Raw genomic sequence first — 22,784 nt, forward strand, 5'->3', positions numbered from 1 at the left:
GCAGATACTTTAGGCATTACATGAATAAAATCCTATTACTATTGCAGAAGAGGTCGACTCCAATCAGGTTTGCTGCAGTAGGTTTTCTGGTTTATTCACCTGAACTATATTTTCACAAAAGCCAGAGGCTGTAAAATGCACAGTGTATAAAGCAAGTTAAAAATTCCTACCAAAAAACCATTGCATTTTTTAAAGTGACTTCCCACACAAAGGTGTCTCTGAGCTATCCGTTAGCTGAAAGTGAGATATGTCTCACTGAACAACTAAATACTCTTTGTAGAGGGGAAAAAACATGCAGCAGCTTAAGTGCAGAAAACATGTTCAAAAGTACGAAGCTGAAACAACATTCCCCCCCAAGTCTTCATAATGCCGCAGTATCAGTGGGGGCATCTCACTCCCCCTGTGCCCAGGACAGTGGAAAGCACTGGCCAAACAGGGTTGTTCAGAGGATAAGGCCTAAAAGGCAAGTGCCCACCAGCCTCTTGCCCACTAAAAGACTGTGGAAAAAAAGTACCATGACCCACCTCTCCCTGTGATGTTCCATCTGTAGCTGCTTTCTCTACGCAGAAACGCTTGTTCCCTGTGTCTCTCCATTGCCACCCGATAGTCAACAGAAAAACCATCGGATGATGCCCACATACCTCTCTTTCCCATCACAGATGTCACCCTGGCTCTCCCGAGTGTTGTTATCTCACTCACCCACTCTGAGTTACTGAACTATGACCCCAGATTTATTTGGAAGCTTGGTGTAGCCTCTGTTCATCGCTGCACAAGGTGGATGGCTCCAGTGAGAAACTTGAGCAGAGCAAAGGCAAAAGCAGTTTATTTTCAAACACTGAAATCCTGCTTTCTTCAACTATAACTGCCTGGTCAAAAGAGAGGGATATGTGTCCAAATGAGCAAGTCTGAGAACTGCATCACTGACGGCTGCACATATTGCGCTCGGGGCAAAGTCTGATTCATTTTGTTCACACAAGGACAAGCTAAAGCCAGTTTTAGACCCCATGTAACATTGATTTTTTTTTTTTTATTCAATTTGAGAAAATACAGGCATTCACTTAAACACTGACTAGCACAGAGGTAACTGTATTATGTGCATTATGGTATATTTTATTTTGTAATTTTTTTCCCAGCTGTATTATTTTGTTTTCTGAACGCACATTGTGGAGACCACATGAATGAAAAGTGAACTGTTAAGATCTCTAGATACAGCTGAGCTCCAATTTTGGTTTTATGGTCCTGTAATCAACCTTCCAAACCACATGAAAACACTTCTATTGCACTTTTTAAGTGTTTTGCAAAACTCTTGGCATAATATACTTCCTGTACTCCATTACATTTGCCTGCTCTTGAGTTCAAAACAAGAGTGAAAAAAGATACATTTGTGTTCCCTTTTTTAATGGTCTGTCCTGGTTTCAGCTGGGATAGAGTTAATTGTCTTCCTAGTAGCTGGTACAGTGCTATGTTTTTGAGCTAGGTATGAGAAGAATGTTGATAACACACTGATGTTTTCAGTTGTTGCTAAGTAATATTTACTCTCAAGTCAAGGATTTTTCAGCCTCTGATGCCCAGACAGCAAGAAGGCTGGAGGGGCACAAGAAGTTGGCACAGGACACAGCCGGGGCACCTGACCCAAAGCGGCCAATGGGGTATTCCATACCATGTGATGTCCCATCTAGTATATAAACTGGGGGGGAGTGGGGGCGGGGGATCGCCACTCGGGGATTAACTGGGCATCGATCGGCGGGTGGTGAGCAATTGCATTGTGCATCATTCGTATATTCCAATCCTTTTATCATTACTGCTGTCACTTTATTAGTGTTATCATTATCATTATTAGTTTCTTCTTTTTATATTCTATTAAACCATTCTTATATCAACCCACTAGTTTTATTTCTTTTCCCGATTTTTTCTCCCATCCCACTGGGTGGGGGGGGAGTGAGTGAGCAGCTGCATGGTGCTGAATTGCTGGCTGGGGTTAAACCACGACATGATCTGTTGGATTTTCCTTTTACTTCATCTGTAGGAACATAGTCAACCATAAATTGTGTTCATCGGATAATCCATTAGATGGGGTCTATCTCCTTTTCTTTGTTCTCCACACTAGCAGCCACATTCCGAGCAGTCTTCACTCCACCCCTCTTTTTTATCACTAAACTCCTTGTGATGTTCCAAAGATTCTTTGGATTAGTTTAGGTTGCATTAAAAGGCATCACAGTTAAAAGAGTCTCAAAAGATGAAGTTTAAAATAGTCCAATTTATTGTTCCAACTCCCCCTTTAGGATAATCTAGCTCTGCTGCTTCTTTCCCTTTCACTAATGAGCTGTAAAATCAAGCACGAAGCTGTCAGTAGAGTCCGACTAGCTCCATCTCTGCTTTATAAATAAGAAGTAAAATCTCTATAAGAACTGTACTTCAACTCTTTGGTCCCCCCGTTAGAGCCCTCCACCTTGGCAAGGATCTTTCCTGGCGTCCATGAGCACCACTGGGAACTTGCACTAGGTCTGTCCTAATTGGTGCAATTTGGTCCTTCCCCTCCCTACCCCCAACTCTTGAAGTGTTTTGAGGGGGCAGAAGTAAACAGCTTGGCTTCTTACTGACACTGTCACAAAGTGCCAAGAAAAGCCATGTTGCCAACATCACTGCTGTGTCAACGTCTGGACACAGAGCTGGAGTGGGTGGCAGAGAGACAGAGCAGCGGCAGCTTGATGAGCAACCAGAGGAAGCCAAGAGTTTTTAACTTGTAATGGTGAGGAGGTGAACAAGGTTAATTGCCACAGATATAGACTTAAACTTTGCGGGCTGTGAATCACAGAATAAAACTAAACTTGAAAGGCCCAGGCACTTTTCAAAATGTACTTCATTAGGTTTCAATTATAAAGGCAAAATTAGAGGACAACAGAACAAGAAACAGCGGATGTTTTCTCTGATGAAGAAGAAAATTTTGCTCCGTCTTTAAGGCATTTCTTTTAGTACTCTCTCCCGACACTGTCCCATATTTCCAAACAGTGTAACCCTAAGCCATGCCTCCTATACTGCAAGATGACTGCAGCAGGGCAACAGGAGCAAAAGGCAGAAAGAACCCTCTCAGGCTCTGAATCCAGTCTTTTGCAACCCCAGGCAAGTATGTAAAGGACACTTAGTCACAGTGATTGATGCAGCACATCGTTCTAATGCCACCCTTCCCTCCATCCATCCAGAGTACACTTTCTAAATACTGACATCCTTTTTTTTTTCCTCTGGATGCTTGACACTCTACAGGCTATTTTAAAGGTGACCAAGAAAAACAGGCCAGCCAGGATAATTAAATTTGCTGTACAGTGGTCTGCACCTACATAAAAAATATTTCAGGGAAATGAAGTAGTCCAGGGGTTTACACAAATCAAAAACAGATAGAGTATGTACACATTCCTGTAGCACTCACCAAAAAAAGGCTTCAAAAATCTAAATGACAACATTAGAAAAGCTATGTCTGTTTGTGGTCAAGCTGGAGCTGTAACTTCAACAAAAAAGCCCTTGATGAGTGCAGGCCTATATTTTCTGATAGTCTCAAGTGATTCACAGTTTCAACCTCAAAGCCTATAACGGTTCAGCCCCAAAGAGCATAAAAATAATCACTTGTTACTGGACATATCAAAGCTGTGAATACAGTATTTTATGCCAGGTTCTTCTAGCCTGATTTCAAGATTTTACAGACCCCTTACATGAGTTCTCCAAATCTAGTATGTCAGTTGAAAGATGGCAATAAGTTTCAAAAGGGAAACATAGAAACATTATGTTTAGCCATACCTAAAAGGTAAATAAAATACCTTCAGGTAGCTGCTGCCAAAACTAACCCTGAAAAAAATATCAGGGCATTTTATAGAAGGAAAAAGATCCTATATTGACATTTTGAGCTTGCTACAAAGTATAATTCAAACAGACTTACCAGCTGCTCCTGAACTTACTACCATATTAGTGCCTTTTACCAACAAGCATTCAGACTCTGAATAGTAATAATGAGAATGCGAATTTGAATGAGGCTCAGCCTAGGCTCCTAAGTCTAAAACATGAGTAGGGTAGCATCAAAATGTGGCAAATTAGAGTGCAGACACCTGGTCCTGAAAAGTCATGCAGAAAACTTAGTTTATACTGCTTCTCCTTGTTTCTTATTAAAATAATTTGGAGGCTTGAAAGTGAAACAGATTTATGAATTCACTAGGGAGCTGCAGAGAGTTATCACACAGTAATGGAAAGGCAGATTTTTTATTGATTCAAATTAAGGGTAATTTATTGAAAAAAAGTCATGATTTGCATGAAAGACATTGCCTAAAGACACAGCAGTCTAAGTGTGTTTTGATATATTTTATGCATACACATACACACACAGACTGTTCGGTGCAATTCTGCTAGCAGAGGGAATTAGGTAGCAGTACTGCTCTGCAGTCATTTCTTTAGCTTATGACCATCCAGCAAGATAAAACCAATCGGTCATAAGATCTTACTCTGAGATAACTCAAACCTTATGCGCTTCAAGAGAAGCCTCCCCTCTCTTTAAATCTATCACGAGCAGTCTGGTCATTCCTATCCATTCTGTCCCTCCCAAGCAATGAAACCTAATCGTCCTATGGCTTCAGTGAGTCCCAGGACACCCCGTCAGCTGTCTTTGTCCTTACAGGAAATTTGAGGTGCCTTTGTTGCACTGCTCTTGGCCCTGGGAAACAGAGCAAATCTGAACTATCCCAGGGAGATCAGGTTACCACAGAGGACACTTGAGCGTAGGTCTCATTCCCCAAAATATCGGTGTTTTCTATATCAAAACCATTTGCCAAGGGAAGCCTATTGCTTCATGGGGAAGCTCAAGCCTTCCAGGTTTGGCATTTCTCAAACTTAGATTTGAATCTTCAATGAAAAACTTAGACAAATTGTGATGCTAGAAAAATTACAGCAGTCTTAGAGAATCTCTGGGGCACTCATGTGCACCTCAACGTATGAACACGCCAACGTTTCCTAACCTAAATGCTCCATCTCCTTTTCAGTGCCAGGTTCCCTACAGCCAGAGTTACAGGGACAGTGCCACGGGCTACAAACACCAGGATTCAACTGGAGTACCAGTGGGACTAGGTGGGCATAGCACTGGTGATAAAGAACAGTATGTCTTTCCTCGTCCTCCTCAGCTGTGTCAAGGAACAAGATTCCCAGGTGCTCCTACCACCATCGACTCCCCTGAGATAGCTACTGGAACACTGGATTCCCTTCCCCGGCTCTTGAGACTACAAGCCCATTTCTTCCAGAGCTCCTCACTACGAAGCATTCATGATTATGAGAAAATCTGTTGCAAATAACTGAGTCTAAAACACCAAAAGAAAGGCACACTGCATTTACCTGCCTTCACCACGTTACCTTGCTGTCGTTACTCCTGTCAGACCACAAGCAATTTTATCAGAAATTTAGTCTCTGTGAACAGGCTATTTGTGCAGCATACAGGGCACGCATGCAAGTTATTGATCTCAGTAAGCTAAATTTTCACAAGGGACTTAAGCCAGTTTCCATTTGCGTGTACATGCTCTGAAGACTCCAGGATTTGATAGAAGCAATTACTCTCCCCAAGCCACAGAGTGGCTTGTTTGAACAGACTCTGAAGTTTGCATTTTGCCATTTGCATACATACAGTTTAATACCAGAGCAGCACGTAAACAGGAATGTTAGCTTTATGAAAATCTGGCTTTTGGGGGAATTGCTCTGTGGAAAACAATAGTAAAAAGCAGGATCCAATGTAAATCTTACAGTGAAGGGAAAAAAGCCACTTGCTACATGGCTAGGAAGACTGCATGAAATGCTGAGGAGCCTCTTACAAAGGCAAATTATCACATGGCATAGATGGCAAAGGGATCATTTACATTCCCAGTTTGTAAAAAGCAATAATTAATACAGCTAGAGAAAATGTAAAATTTAATGAGTAACTGAAATGTTCAAACAAACTGCCAGTTTAATAAAGCTGAATGACAGGGCCAAAGTGTTGGGAGTAAAATCCCAAGGTTCTGATAGTAGAGAGAAAATTCATGGATTGAGTGAGAAGAAGAAAAGGTGATTTACAATCAAAGGAAACAATTACTCTTCAAATAAATAAGAATTAGAATGAACATTTATATTGTCTTTTCTTCCCCTCTGAATGTCTCCAAAACTCAAATTTATTTTAGCTTACATACTTAGCTAATTAAAGCTCTAAAAATAATATAAATTTTTATGGGCCATTTCTCAAGAAAACTAGCATAACTTAGAACAGACCCAGGCACTTTGATTATTGCATCAAGTTTCTATTAGTTTTCATGGTGTAATAAATTTTAAAAAAATTGCCTCCTACTGATCTAATTATGATCCTATTTTTAAGCAATTTTTAAAAATCAGAAATGTATTGCAGACATGCATTCTTAATGGCTTGATTTTAATAAAAAAAAGCATTGAAGTTGGCAAAGAAAATACTGAACCAAATTCTCAGCCAACGTAAAGAGGAAAACCTTACTGAAGTTGGTGTTAGCGGAGTCGGGCTGTTTGTATGAGCTGGTCATTTTGCAGAAACCCCAATCTCTCCAGCTGCCAGCCTTACAAATTCACTTTTTACTCTAAGTGCCAAGTTGGGTCCAACTCTTCTTATGTCTCACTAATGTTGGCTCTGCAGGCCAAATCTGACCGATGAGTCTTTTTTCAAACCCTGTTTCTTTGAATTGAGTCCCACAAACCCAATGTGACCAGTACATGACAAAGAGCCATGGGGAAGCACAGGACACTGCTGTAAAGCAGTGGGTGTGTAAGGCTAACAACTGAAGTTTTTACTCCTCACAACAGGAAGATAAAATGTCCATGAACAAGACAGGCTTATTCCCTCCAGAAGTATTAGTTTACACAGAGATTTCTCACAGCAGCATCTACCTTCCCAGACGATGTCCACCCGCTACGTACAAGCTACATACTGTCACTAGTAGATCCAAAGAGAGCTACTGTTCATAACTTGCTTTTGGCAGGTCCAAATATTCAGGTAACTATTAGAATGAGAATGGTGAGACAGATCTAATCACAGCAGGCCTAGGACAGTGTTGTACAAGTGAAGATGCAATGTGAAAACATACCCATCATGGAAACAGACTGACCCCAAAATGCCAATAACATTAACAGAATTAAGACAAGCCAGAATTACTCTTTAGAAAAGTACCACTTTGCATTCACTCAGCATGTCATCATAACCTCAGGATACCTCCCAAAATAAGAAACAGTGCTCCTGTAATTAGGATACAGCTAATCATTTTCATTCCAGATATGTTTATCACGTTAGAAGTATGGTACAACAAGTACTCTAAGTGGGAAGAGAAGTAATGCAAGTACAAGAGCACAAGCTACGCTCGTGACACAAAGTCATTATTTTATAGTCTCTCATGTCTGCATGACCTGCTGCTCACAAACCTCATCTGCAGAGAGAGCACTCTTTCCACTCTTACAGCAATGAGGACCTGCTTAGTTTCAGCTACTGGCATGTACATGGGCTTTTTGTTCACCCTTTTTTCCACTCTCAAGCATAGCTACTTTCATTTTTACAATCATATTGACAAAAATCAATGAACTGAGAACATGGCTGCTAGAAACACTTATGTTAGAGACACCTGGATACAAGATAAGGTCCCCTGCACAGATTGTTCCATTGCAGTGTCTGTAACACCCAGAAGAGGCTAAAGAAATGGTAACATTTCCAAGGAATAGTACTGGCCAGGGACCACAGCTACAACCCAGGAATCAAGGGAAGAAAAGCCAGTTTTGGTTAAGAGCTAAGCAAAACCAACGATGAAACTCCAAGTCTGCTGTTGTTAGATAAGTCTACCATCATAATTATTTAGAAATTGGATGCAGATGCAGCAACTCAATAGCCAAAGCTGTTCTTACAGTGTATCTGTTCTGAAAGTGATGAGCCCAGAAATCTCTCTAGAAGTCAGACTTAAATCAGATTTAGATAGATTTTCACACAGACATCTGCAAAGAGATTCAGGTTCTTGAGCTACAAAACTATATCTAGCCATCAACTGAGTTTCCAAATTTTTAAAAGAAGGCAGGAACCCATCAGTTCTTAGGTGGTCATCCCTTGTCCCTTCCTCAAATGCATGACAATGACTCCTTAATGTAGCAGATTCTTGGCAGTGATGTTAAACTTCATTTAATTGCAGAAGATTGCAATGATACCTAGCAATAGTCCCATCCACTGAAGCATATTTCTCTCTAGGGACTTTAGTGTGAAAAGGAAAAGCTGTTGAACAGAAGGCAACATATCTTCCTCTACATTTAAATCCAGGGACATATCTGCTTACAATGCCTAGAAAAAACAAGTGCCACCTCAGAAAAGAGCTGTGTCACCTCATCTGTTACCTTCTTCAACAAAATAATGGCTCTCTGAGGGGCAGACAAGGCTGAATGGGTTGTACCAGATTGCAATGCATTTAGCTGCTGGCAATATTTATAATCAGTAGTTTATATGCAGAAATATTTATAAACAGTAAATTTAGAGATTGACATGTTGCTAAGAGCTGTACTAACCATGTCACAGAGTACACTGCCCAAATCCTGCATCCCCTAAGGTGAGAAGAAGATGCAAGAGAAAGTGTTCTTCCCATAAATTAATACTTGTCCTTTTTCAGTATGAAGTCCCAGAAACATTATCAGCAGGAGCTCCCAAATTTTCTGAAGGTAACTAAATGAAAAATAAAATGCATCTCTATCTTCTGAAATGCCACCTTTCTCTTCCAGCTGTTAATATGGAGCATGAAAATTAACTCAAAGCTGTTAATTGCTTTTGCAATTATTTTATTTCACTCTGCTTACTTGGGGAGACAGGTAAGAGACATGCATTGCACATGATGATGCAAACACTTGAGTGCTCAGGGACAGCGTGTCTGCATTTTGCTGTAAAGACATGCAGCAAGCAGGTCTCCTAATGAGATCAATATAGTACCACAGTAACACCTTATTGGTCAAGAGTTTCTGTCGGTTTTCTCATCTCCACTGACACAGCACGTGAGTTCAGAAAAAACCTGTAATAGACTTTTGAAAACTGAGAATACCCTGCCCAGATGGCAGTTCTGCCAATCTTATCCAGGACTCAACCTGCAAACAGCCCTGTAACACAGATAGATCAGCAAACACAAAACACTTTCTCTTAACCACCTACACATAGACCTATACACAGACGGTTTGGTATGAGTGTAAAAACATTGCTGTCCTAGTGTGTACCATAAATATTACTATTGGTACAAGAAGGAGGCTTTCTCCGAAAAACAGATGCTGTCATTCTTAAAGGATCTGCTGTGCACAACAACAACTGGCAGGGTATTTTCTTTCTATGCTTACCTAATTTGAGACAGCACTGAAAATCTATGTGGAACTGCGAACAAGTACAGATGCATGTTCAGCTTCAACATGTTTCGAATTGTGTACCAAAAGAAAGGAACCACTGTTGGGTTTATCTTATTCTTAATTGATTAATCACAGGCAAGACTTCCACAAGAAGTGTGTGCCCCAGCATATCATTAAGGATTATGTTCACAGATACTCTGTTTAGACAGCACGGTGTTAAATCCCAGCAAATAATTTGGTCACCAAGATGTGCGTGGAGCCCTTTAGGAGTAAAGCTGCTAAAACAATTATGTAATTACATGAAAAAGCAGTGGGTAAACTGCACATCTTGATTCTTCCTAGGCACAAAAAGCTTCACTAGGGCTTCCTCTTTATCTCAGATTTGTTTGGGAAAAAAAAAGAGCCATTGCTACCATGCTTCCACTATTAGAAACGTCAAATGCTTTGACATAATTTTCTTCTCATGCCACTGAGGAGCTCAGAGTAACAAAGGAAAACACCAAGATCTCCATGCAGCAGACAGAACTGCAGCTCATCGATACCATTTCGCCACATGACAACAATTACCAAACCACTGCAGCTGCAGGGAATTTCTCATGGTCCAGAAAGGCTCTTCCAAAGGTCCACAAAGTCCACTGTCTTTATTTAAATCTGTCAGTAAAGCAGCTAGAAATAGATGTCCCTCTGTTGCTGCTGTTGAGATTACACAAGTTAAACTAGTAGCAGGTAACAAGGGATTTCCTCAAAACTCTTTCATAAGCAGCTTTCTTGGTACTTATTACCATGCCAGAGGAAACTGAGAGTCTAAGAAACTCAGCTGACAGCACAGCAGACCTTTGCCTCAGGCAAAGCAGAATGAATTCCCCTCGTTCCCAAGTCAGTGTAATTTATAGCCCAGGGCTGTGTCTCATTACTCCTGCCCAAGCCAAGGTTGTTCGAACTTCAGTGTCAGTTGAGCAACAGACTTGTCTCTTGCTGGCACTCCTCTGAAAGGGGAGCTATGGTTTTATTTAGCTGGAAATCTAGTATACTGTATAGAGAAGTCTGGAAAGAAGAGATAATGTTTCTGGAATATGCAGCATTACAAGACAGATTTTATAAAGTATAATGAGAGAGAAAGATTACAGTATCCAGGAAAAGGGATTGAGTTACATCTACCAAGCAGCACTGTTTGCTCAGCAGCAGCATGGAGGAGTTCACAAAGTTCATCCTTAATAAGGTGAGGATGTAACTTTTGTCTGGATAACCTGAATAATTGCTAATTTGTCTGTGTCTTAAATAAGAAAATGGCAAGTTAATAATGCTGTATACACATATTTTTTTTTCCTCTAAATTTAATACAAGTTTAACACTGTCACAGAGACAAATAAAGTTAAATAGCTCAGAAAAACCTTTTGGCTCAGTGGAAAACGGAACTGTATCAAGCACTAAAAGGAAAAACATCCTAGCCAGTAATATGCAGGAGTTCTGTGTGCATGACTTGTGTTTGTATTTCTCTTCTCCAATAAACAAATTAATAATTATTCTGCAGCCACAAGCCCCTTGTGGTCTGTGCAAAAGCAAACAAAACAAACAATGCCCCCACCCCGCCACTGCATCCCATTGCTCTGCTGCCAGTATTCCAGCTACAGGAAGAGCTGGGGGTTGCAGGTTGGAGCAACCATCATTCCCACCTGGGAGCCGTCCTGTACAGGAGCTCATGGTTGGAGAAGAGGCCTGAACTTGCCCTGCAGTTTGGGGGACCACATTTCTGACTTTCCAAAGTCACCAAAGCGAGCCTTAGAGAAAGATCATTCATTCTAAAAGACAACATAAATCTAGATAGAAGCATCTTTTGCTGTTTCAGCAGGGTTTTTTGTTTTGGCTTGGGTTTTTTTTATCATATATTTTCTAGTTTGTGTCCTCCCTCAGAGTTTCTAGCCGAGATAAGGGCCTTGTAGGAGCATTTTAAGGAAGACAGCAACAGCCTTGCTTTTCTTGATTCCTTCTTGTGAACTTTAGAGTTAACCCATGAAAGCTTGGGGACTAACAAACCACTTCCAGCAGAAGAAGTGTTTCAGACTGAAGAGTGACCATGAATTGGGAACACTTCAAAAAAAAAAAAAAAACCAAAAAAGTTGGAGATGTTAAAACTTCCAGGGACAAGACTCAGGTTAAGAAGTTGCTCCTATAATTTTCACTGGTGGGTTGATTTTGGATTTATTTTGAACGGATTTTCACTTATGTTGAAAGACCAAACTATTTATGAAATGAGAGAGTTTGAAACAAGAATTAAATTCTATGAAGACAGGGCCAGAATTCTCTGCAGGTATCTGAAGAGGAATATTCTTCATTGCCCCAAAACTGTATTTTCACAGCACCCCCTTTTTTTAGCTCCAGAAGAAGAGAGAAGCCGAGTCCAATATCGAAGAGGACACCACATTAATGAGATTCTCTCTCATCTCTCCCTTCTGTCAGACTTTTATGATTCCTACAGCTCTTTCATTACCTGGTCATCACCACCGCTGGTTTTGTCATTCATCCAAGCTCCCTTGTATACAGCCAACAGCCTGGGCATCTTTGTCCTAAATCACCATGCTTTTCACTGGATGATTAGGAAAACAAAACAGGCCTCGCTGAAGCTGTTGTGCTCTCAAATTCTGATTTCAAGGTGATTTGTGCTCCCTTCCTCCTTGGTTTGTGAGAATAGGAGGGGAAGCAAAAAGCTCTCTTCTTTTGTGTGCTTGGAACCAAATAAGGAATTAACTTGCCTAGCACAGTATCTGCTCCGAAGTGTACGGTACATCAGGGGGACAATCAATTTCATGGTTCTATAAAGCTGATTGAAACATGATTACATAGCAAGCCATAGGCTCTTTTTTCTAAGACTCACCAACCGCCTGTGCTTCTTAGGAACAATTACTACTGCAGGTGACTTCGGATTGCAGCTGGGATGGACATTAGTTTCAATCTTATCAGGAAGTTTCAGACATTTGGGGTACAAGACTAAAGTTAATTGCACCAAGTGTTACACAAAAGGAATAATTTCAAGAAAGTTATCTTCTAATGAACAGGAAAGAGTTAGTGAACAGGTTAGTGAACAATCCTTCTCCCGTATTGGACTTCAGAACTAAAGAATATATTTTATGACCAGATGATTGGCCTCATTTTCCATCTTAAAACTCAGCTTAAGGCCAGGCAATTATTGCTACTTACATCCCACCCCAGCCCACTAAATTTCATCCAGGAAATAGGAGGAAGCAAAGGCCTTTCTTTTTTCCATTCTTGTACTACTTCTTTTGGGAGAAGGTTAAGGGAGAGCTAAACAGCATTTTTGCAAGTTATATTTAAGGCTGGCAACATGTGAAAGACTAAAAGCCCTGAAGAATAAAGTCCTTTAATTTAGTCACAGCACAAGCACAGCGTGGTTGGTAACAGTATAAAAAGCCATGGCACAGCTCTAGGAATGAATATGGAAGTTAACCTACGGAGACCCTGTGAATAAAAGAGGCCCATTTGCTCCCTGGCCTATTTACTGTGAATCACACAAACACAGAGTCAATTAAACCTGAATACAAACACACACAACACGCATACAAGACAGGATATAACATGGTCCTACACCCAGCCTTTCTCTTCACCAGGAACAGGGATAGTAGGGGTGAGAAGACTCATCTACTCTCCTTGCTTAGACTCCTTCCTCCTGTGTTCATACTTCCTTGGGACTTTATTGCTTTTTGTTTTCTATAAATAAAACCAAATTTAATGTCTATGAGAAAGGGAGGAAGAATGGAGTAGGTAACAAAGCAATTGGGAGCACCTCAGTAATGTATTCAGGCCATTAAGGATTTCATTAGGTTTACTAAAAGGTCATTAATGATAAAATATCTTCTTTTATTTTACCTACTTTCTAAACATTATAGTCTATTCTGCCATTCAAGCTTGCACCCCACTGACATTAATTAGCATGCTATATATTAAGGAGAGTTTTTAATGAGCTGTTATTTCATATGATTTTATTGGAGAGCCTCATTGTTCAGTTTAATAGCATAAAATGACAACTATAGAAATTGCTTTGATAGGACTGCAGCATTGAGGGGGTTATTCAACCTCCATACTTGTTCCTCAGTTAGTTCTTCATGCTGAAAGCACTGCTTAATATATCTCATAGCTGGTTTGCCATGCTACACTGGAGATAGAGAAAGCTGTGGGCAATGAACAAAACCCCAAACCAACACAATGGAGTACTAACAACATCACTTACATCTGCTCTGTTTGCTATACATCATAAAGTAACAGAAGCAAGACCCACATACGTATAAAATTTTTTCCCACATTTATAGATAAAATATCAGTCCTAGCTATTATGGTAGCTGATAACTTTAAGAGCAGATATTTTTAGTCACTTAAATCTTAAGCCATCCATTTGTGCTTACTTTCCAAGTCAAGCGTCTGCCTCGCCCTAAGTTGCTTTTCACAATTTCAGCCCAAACCAGTTGAATTAGAAACAAAGGGAAGAATAAGGAATCCAGTACTTCTTGCTGTGCTAAAACCTAGCAGCTCCAGCATCCTTCTGAAAGCCATCCCACCCTTGCTGTTAGCTATACCACCTGGACAGCAGGGAGAGCAGGAATCAGGAAAAAATATTAAAAAACAGGGAGGGCAAAAGCAGGACGCAAAAAGGGAAGCAAGGGACTCAAAGGGACAGAGACTGCTAATGAGATTAGGGCACAGAAAACTAAACCCAAACCCAAACCCATCCTGTCCACTGGATGGCAGGATAATAGTTAAAGACTGGGTCTAATGCACACGCACAAAGGACAGCACTAAGATTAATTTCCCAAACGGAAGCATAATGCTGGCATCTCCTCTTTTTGAAGGCAATGGGAAGATCACCTTGACTGGCTTTTCCTCTTTTACACAGTTCCTCAGTTGCACCAATTAACAGGATAAAGCCACCACTTCTGGCTTTTTCAATCCTATCTATTTGCTAAATTAAGCAATACTTAAGATGAAAGGGAAATAACCATCTAGGGAGGAAGTACAAACACGTATCTGTAGTTCGCTTTCAACTTAGTTAACTACTACATTTTGGTAAGCAAGATATTGCAAGGTTTGAACATGGAATTGTTAAAAAGTTTTATGTATATCACCGTAACTGCACAGGCACACTGGCACTTGAAAAGATTAGATGGAAGAAATGGGATTAAGAATCAACTGTTTTCCTGGATGAGCAATAAAGAGAAACAGCATGTCTGAATAAAAAAAGAAGAATAGCCCAAAACTGTATTTTTTCTAGAAAACAAAATAAACTATTGGAAGGTAGAAAGACAAGATGTTCACTTATCCACAAAAGGATTTTTTAAATTTGAACTTCCTTATAAGAAATAATAAGGTTTTAGGTTTGGGGTTTTTTTCCAGTTCTTTTCACTTAATTTGGCTTAGAAAGAGCCCAACATGCACACTAAAATAATTCTGTTCCTTCCTTTTAAAAAAAAAAAAAAAGTTTTGTTGTAGCCAAATATCTTTTCTCATTTGCGTTAGATTTATATTGCTGCAAGTCTATTGGCTTCAAAAGAACAATAAAAAGGTAATCAAAGAAATTGTTGTGCTCAAGGGACTGTATTATGCTTTTATTTCTGGAAAGCTTGATCAAGCAATTTTTTTTTAAACAGTTGATTCATACTATTTATAACACAAGTATGCTATTTACCTGGAGGTTGTCATACATTTAAAAAAACCCTGACATCTGAGTTTCTCAACAAACCTTCTCATTTTCTCATCAAGATGTTACAGGAAACCATAAGATTTAAAAGAGCATCATTAACAAATGCTTCCAAGTTAAGTATATCTTGCAAGTAACAGTGAGTGAGTAGCGCACAATTAAGAATCCTATATAATCTGAAGAAGTTTGTTCAAAAGCACTTTAAGGTCTTCATTCAGAAAAGTATCCCTAATTAGGAAACCATTTAAACATTTCCTAAGTTTAAAGTTGTGTTAAACAACACAGAGAAACAACAGCAGCAAAGATACAGCAGGCTCTCTTCAACAGGGTTTAGCACCTGAGTAAACAGCCTGCATCCGGTGCGTCCTCCCTGCTGCTGCCCTCCTTAGATGTAAGGAGCATGAACAGGCAGCAGAGTCATTGTCCTAGGACGTACGAGACGGACAGAGCAGAGCCTAATTCCTATTATCCCCCACATCAGCTATAAATCAACACGGCTCCAACTGACTTCAATTCTGCCACGGGATTTTATGTTTCCAAACGTGATAGGGGAAGGAAAGCCATCCTGTTTCACCAGAACAGCAGCTGCATATGTTGGCTTCTGTATTATTGTGCACAGGTAAATTAGGTTTTCCTTGCAGCATCAGAGAAGCCATCCTAAATGCCCGGTGTATGCCAGGGGGGTCACTCAAGCATATACTAGAATTCTAGGGCTGACAGGGAGCTTATAAGCCATATTACTTTATTAAACAGCATGGAAGGGGGAAAAAGATCTCTCTATGGGATTCTGCTGACTGAAAGAAAAGATATTTCTTGTCACCTTGTGCTCCTCAAATTTCACCAGAAAGCTGTCTCGCTAAGCCCTGCCTTGTCCCAGAAACAGAACAACAGGGTTTGTGGCTGACGTGGCATCCCAACCTGCCAAAAAGCGAGCAATGCTCAGATTTACAGCCTTTCTCAACTGAAAAAAAAAAAAAAAAAAAGATAATAAATTAGTGCAATCAGCACCATTCATTTTCCAAATTCCAGCCTGAATCCTGACTAAGTGGGGCCCAGAACATTGGCAGCGTCTAACCAACCTGTCTACCAAGAGCTCAGTAAATACTACAGTCAGCAACCATATAATAAACAACTTCTCTTCAGCTAGCCCAGCCCTCTTCCAGTGCAATTCTGCACAAAAAGCCATTAACTACAGAACTAATGTAGCTGGGTATATATGCACAGCTTTCCTTACATGTAATTGAGAGGATGACGCAGCCTAATATAGAGCTGACAGAGTTTCAAACTTAAACAGATTATACATGGCCACACTGTTTTGTTGCTAGTTTAGATTATTAAAGAATTCTAATTCAACATAGTACCGATGCAGTAAAACACTTATTCTTCTTGTAATTGACTTTCATGGACTCTGGACAAACAATATACTGCAGTACAAGACACCGTATAAATCTGGTGCCAAAGGAAAACAACATTAGTGCTGCAGATGAGCAGAGAGTAATATCCAATTGTGTGAAGACTGCATTGTCAAATGCCTGTACAGAAGAGTGATAAAGCTAAGACTGAATATACAATCCTTAATTGATCATTTCCTGGGTTTTGAGCACTTAACAGTGTCTCCTTAATGTTCTCTTAATGTTCAGCTAAATGCAGCAGCCAGCTGTGTGTAGCATGGACTTCCTTCAGTGCACACTTAGTGAGCTTAAGTGAGAAAGCTTCGTCCCAGGAGTATCGTGCATCCACAGAATGCAACTGAGAAGCTGTAACATGATTGATTTTCATGGGAACATTCAAAGCCACTTCTCACTGAAGGCAATTTCCGAGAATTGTCATCTTTCTACTATTTCGACTGTAGAGCTTTATATAAATTGGTTGCAAGATTTCGTGGTTGTTGCTTTCCTTCTTGTGGGAGCCATTTTTCACTCCTCTTAACCAAAAAAAGCCTTTAAATAAACAAACAAATGACTAAGCCAAGTTGAGTTCCCAACACTTTCAGCTTTTCCAGGAAATCTTTTTTTGCTACACCTTTTAGCAGGGAAGATTTTATTCTAAAAATGTCAGGTTTCATGAAGAGCTTTAAAAAGGGCTATGAATAGAAATGCATGCATATCCATGCAGTGGATAGCTATCACACCAGATAATCATGCTTTGTGTTACAGCAAGTATGCATTTTCACGGGTCAAAGGTGGAAGAAATTTGTTTCCACCCTACTGCAAATGCAGGCAGCGCATCCCACAAATATTGACCTTATGCATGACCCTCTAAGAGATGGTTTCCATGTAATGACCTCTCCTGCAGAGAAAAAGTGAGTGACGTGATCGAGAAGAAATGGCATATTGGCAACTGGAGAGATGATGAAGGGCAGGCTGCAATTTTACATGGCAACTAAGAGGATCTGTAACCTCTGAAGTGCAATTTAAACTCAAATCCACTGGGATTAGTGGAACTAGGCTCTAAGCATCCCATTAAAGAGCTGAAATTGTGTATGAAAGTCCCTTATATTATTATTTCTGGCATCTAAATAGAGATTTACAGCATTTCAGAAACAGTGACTAAGAAAACAAGCTAGTTAGAAGCTGCAAATGCATCCTTATTTTTCCCAAGACCCATGTGCAACCCACATGGGACTTAATAATCGTAAAGATGAGAACATAACTGATTACAAGACTACACCTTAGGATGTTTAAATAGACAGCTTGCTGTTTAAACACTGCCTGTAGGCATGGCTCATTGAAAGGATTTCAACAATCTGAGTGTCATTTTTCCAGCCAAGGAGCTGAATATACAGCAGCCACCCTTTAAATGCTTCTAGGATCGTAATACCTTATAACAATGCCTTCCCCAAGTAATGTGACAAGTATTTTAGACAGGAATGCTAGGTGGCTTTTTCTCCTTGTTCCCCTTTCAGGGCAAAATAGTCTAAAACCTGACAGTTCTGAGAAATAGATTACACACGAAAAACGTATTTACAAAGGCGAAAGCCAAAATCACTTACTGAGTGCACCTGTAAGCTTCTAGCTGCCCAAACAGTGAAATGCAGATATAATTAAGTTTTGTTTATTTACATTTTCAAGGTGCAAGTTTGCGCAAAATATCTGGGTCCACACATGTATCTGAAGCACTTCAGTTTGGATTATGGAACAAATGCTTGAGACAACCTCATGTCATCTAAAAGCAGAGGAATTTAAGTGCCAAAGCTGGTCCATGAACTTAAATTGGATTGCTTGTTCCTGCAGTCCGATGACAGCATAGGTCCTTCTGCTGTTTAATGGTGGTTTGACTTTACACACACTTAGGATAAAAAATAAAATAAAAAAAAAAAAAACCCTTTGTTGCATGTCTTTGTACACAAAGGCTTTGAAGCTGAACTCCCACACAGTATAAGCACAATAAGCAGCATTTGATTATTAGGGATTTTAAAGCATAGCAGCTTTTCAGGACTGCTAAAAAAAATAATTCAACAAGTTGTGGTGCTTTCAGTCTGCCAGGAGACTGAAGGGGGGACAGGACTTATTACAATATTATTAGATTCTGCCACTCACAGCTCACTACAAGAGACAGCTGTAATAACACCTCTTTCATGAATGTCACATGCAAAAATATCTCTGTAAAGCATTCTACCCTAACCAATGTACCAGCAAAATCTATTATTGCTGTTTAGCTGTGTTTCTATACACAGATTGATCTGCTTGCCTCATGTAAGTACCTACACACCTTGAAGCTACCTGAGGACTTGACTAGAGCTCTTAAGCTTTATCTCCATTGCACGGCTTGCTTGCAACAGCAGCCTGTGCATCTCCCTAATGGCTTACTTGACTGGACAGATCAACTGACACCTACTAACTCAGCATATGCTCATGTTATTAACTGCTTTGCTGTGCTCCCCTAACACCTCCTGAATGAACTGTACCATCACTTGCTTTCTACATGGCTCGTATCCTAATCTTTTCAGCATACTGATTAACTGCTTGCAATTCCCGGAGCTTTCCAAGTTTCCTTGAACAAGAGGTTTCTGCTCCCTAGAAACAGACTGCAATTACATACTGATTTAGGGATCTATAAGGTTCCTTTGTTTAAAAATCCAGCTGTGGCTGTATCCAGTGAAACAACTAATTCTCCAACTGAACACAGGGCATTTTTAAACCTGCTTTAAATGCAAGGCTATTGCCACCTTTATTAAAAGACTACAATAGCATTTTGAAGGATAACTATCAATCAGAAGAGAATTGTGTAAGTCAAAAAGGTTCATTAAGATCATTCCATTTTGTTGAGGCACTTTAGAAGTATTCAGTCATTATGAAATTAGTGATTCTGGCTGCCAAATGACTTGTAGAAGATTGCGCTGCTGAATTTCAGCCCAGGTGGCATGTAAGCAGTGCACATGCAAACTGCAACTGCAATTTGTACAATATGGAAGTCTGCCTGGCAGGGAACTGCAAGAATGATTAGGGATCCAAGAAAAAAATCTGTCCCAAGGAAAAGCAAGTAGGATGTAGGTAGAATAGACAGTTTGATTATTTGGAAGCATTTTAGAAGCTTACAACACTTTCTTTTTAACAGAAATAGAGAGAAAATACAGTATCCAGATACAATGAAACAGATCTTGATGGTGATGGTAAGGAGGGAAATATTGCTTAGGAGGAGGAGGAGGGGGTTTTATTTGTTTTTATTAGGAGGGTTTGTGCCCAAAGGAGTTTAAGACACCATTGCTTGCACAATAGCTACGAGTAAGTCTAGGCAGCTGCTTCCAGGTAATGCAGAACTTGACACCACTAACTCAAATTCATAAAGTGATATTTCTTGATCTGTACTTTGCAGGGAATTTTTCCTTAATAAATGTTGGTAGGGTCTTGGGTTTGTTTCTCCCTAATGACAAAGACACAATTGCAGAGTTTCTAGATAGCTGCAAATTTGCTAGCACACCACTGAGCCTCCCAGCTCCTCCTGGTGACAGAGCAGCACTACCAGTGCTGGGCTTCAGGAACTATGCTCCCTACAGAGACCTCATTAAAGTAGCGCTGCACAAGTTCATAGTTAGACCTTTTTTCTTCTGTTGTCACTAAAGCCTTCTGCTTCTAGCTGGATCAGTACTGTAAGCCACGGGAAAGAACTGAAAACCAATCAGAGACTAACCACTAGGTTTTTTTTTTTCCTCTTTAACCAATAGGTCAGCTGAACTGTGTTAAAGCAGCGTAAGGCCATGATGATACTAAAAGTGGCTGAACCCTGTCTAAAACAACACTTTGGAGGTCACTACTACTGAGGAATTAGTTTGGTCCTAGACACATGGCATGAAATCTTAAAATAACACCAGTAGAGACAAAGGTGCAGGTTTAAGTATCTATAGTAGGCTAAAGATTAAGCAAACAATACAAAAGATGCAACTACCTGGACAATACTGGAAGCTTCTCTGTGTTTTTAGGAAGATTAAACTTCAATTGCAGGTAGCAGGATGAGATGTTTCTGCGCAAAGACCTCTACTTTATTTACTGAGTAATTTCAAAACCAGGATCACCCGTTACTTGGAACAGGTGCTCATATTTGCTTGTGATACAGACATAAGAGCCTGACTACCACCCTGAGAATGCTCTGGCCATCTCTCCAGGTTATGTGTAACTAACTGCTCATCTGTATTTTTATCTCCAGCTGATGAACTTGTCACACAGTGATAGCCAGTGTTAGCAAGGAGATCTGGGAGTGATATGTTATAAGACATGCTGTTCCAAAACGAGAAGCTGGATGGGAAGAGGAAAGGAGCAGAACCTCATTGGTGATGGCTGAGTTGCTTCTTGCACCCATGCCATTTCCAAAATAAGTTTGTACATTCACCCAGCATAAAAGAGAAAGCAAAAAAGTGGTTCTTGCCCCTCTGTATCAGAAAATGCTGCACAAGCCCACAGTGAGGATTTTTACATCATCATAAAAGCAAAATTTTTTTCACTTTTTCTTATCTTACTGTGGTAAATGCTGAACCTATAAACTGAAACACACTCAGCCAGCACTGGTGCACCACTTTCCACTATTTAATAAAAGCGCCTTTACCTTCTTTTGTAGGACTGTCTCTCCTTTCACATGATCCTCTAAAGCAGTCCTCCTTTCATATTCCTTTTCTGCATATTTGGGTGCACATGATATTATGGACACAGTCTCACCAGAAGCACATGACAACAGTAATGCTTTCTTACCTTAACAAAAAACATCTTTTCTGATACACTTTAGAATCGCATCTAATTTTTTTTTTTTTTATCCAGCATAGGATGGTCAGTGATTATCCTATAACGTGCTGCATATTTTGTTTGGTGGCAAGGAAAGTGGTTGGGTTAGATAGATGTATCATTGAAAGATTCAATAAGAACACTATAAGATAAGACTTCATGACTATATTCTGCTGAGACTGCCAGGAAGTGTTATGACTATTGGAAAGACAGAGGGGAATTAGTTGCAGTATTTAGGTATAAAAGCTAACAGAAGTTTAGTCTAAGAAAAAAAAGGATATAAAATGGACCTTGGAGATACTGCAGAAGAAGAAAGGGCAGGAATTGAACACCCGAGACATGGGGGAATGTATGGCTCTCATTTTGCCATACATATTGGTAAAGAATTCTTTTCTCTTTTTTGAACTGGAAAACTTTTTCAGTGATAGAAGCAGACTATCTTGAAGATTCTTATCTATTTTAATCAGGCTTCTTTTAGCACCTGCTGAAATGTCTTAGAGCTCTGGATTGGCTTAAACACATATGAGAAGGGCCCTGTGGCATGTATTCCTTGACAACAATCTGTTCTCCTCACCTCATAGAGTGTAATGATGCCATTTGTCTCATTTGGAGGCTTCCACTGAACATAGATCTTCTCTTCAAAAGGTCCTCCCTGGATGGATTCCAAGGGAACGGGTCCAGGAACTACAGGAAAAAAAAAAACCCACCAAAAAAATGTGTTAGAAGCTACCACCAGCTCCAGCTGCACACATGTCAGAAGACACCAAAAGGCCACCAGACAGGAAGTTCAGAGCTGAAAATAAAAAAATAAAAATAATATCTATAAAAAAACCCAAACAAACCCTCAAGGCACTACCATTACCAAGGTACTATCCATATTAAAGGCCTATTCTCAACCCTTGGTTCAAATAAGAATACCCTAATCTAGCCACTAAGAGATAAATAAAATCAGAATCCATGAAAATATGAAGCTAATTTCAGTATGTCCTTATTCCAGTACAGCATAGCAGTAGCAGGGAATTTAATTTGTCCTTTGCCACCCACACAACAGCAAAGCTCTATCCACCTAAACAGCCAGATTGCACCTCGGCATAAAGATGCTACTGGGCTGCACGCCTTTATCAATATGAAAGACTGATTTCCTTAGTAAAGTAACAATGTAAGATTTATATTTCATTATGGCTACAAGGCCAGCTAAAAAAATGCACCTACTCAAGCAAAATTTTAATGCTGTGGAAGATAACTAACTAAATTCACTCCCAATCCTGTCTGATAAAAACCCCGTTCATTTTTCTGAAAGACCTGCCAACCTCTTATGTCCCTCCATATGATATACTGGACTGCAAGAGCCACTTTCAGCTGAGAGAAACTTAGGACAGCAACTCCTTACAGCTCTGGCAGAGGAAGAACACTTTTTTAACACATTAGACAGAATGGAGGCTTGTAGTCTATGAGAGTCCTTGGTCTGAAATAGCTCAGATCGGATAATAACACTT

The 22,784-nt window shown here is 39.9% G+C and overlaps 1 protein-coding gene across 6 annotated transcripts in view; it reads right to left on the reverse strand.

Moving 5' to 3' along the window:
- The window catches only part of PTPRT (protein tyrosine phosphatase receptor type T), a 492,692-nt gene that overhangs the window by 139,286 nt on the left and 330,622 nt on the right, over positions 1-22,784 (reverse strand). For all 6 annotated transcript variants that reach the window (XM_052789835.1, XM_052789817.1, XM_052789853.1 and 3 more), the window contains exon 9: positions 21,863-21,972. In XM_052789835.1, the coding sequence (XP_052645795.1) occupies positions 21,863-21,972 (110 nt within the window). The remainder of the gene's footprint in view (positions 1-21,862; positions 21,973-22,784) is intronic.

This window comes from Harpia harpyja, chromosome 1, assembly GCF_026419915.1.
Source record: "Harpia harpyja isolate bHarHar1 chromosome 1, bHarHar1 primary haplotype, whole genome shotgun sequence".
NCBI lineage: Eukaryota > Metazoa > Chordata > Aves > Accipitriformes > Accipitridae > Harpia > Harpia harpyja.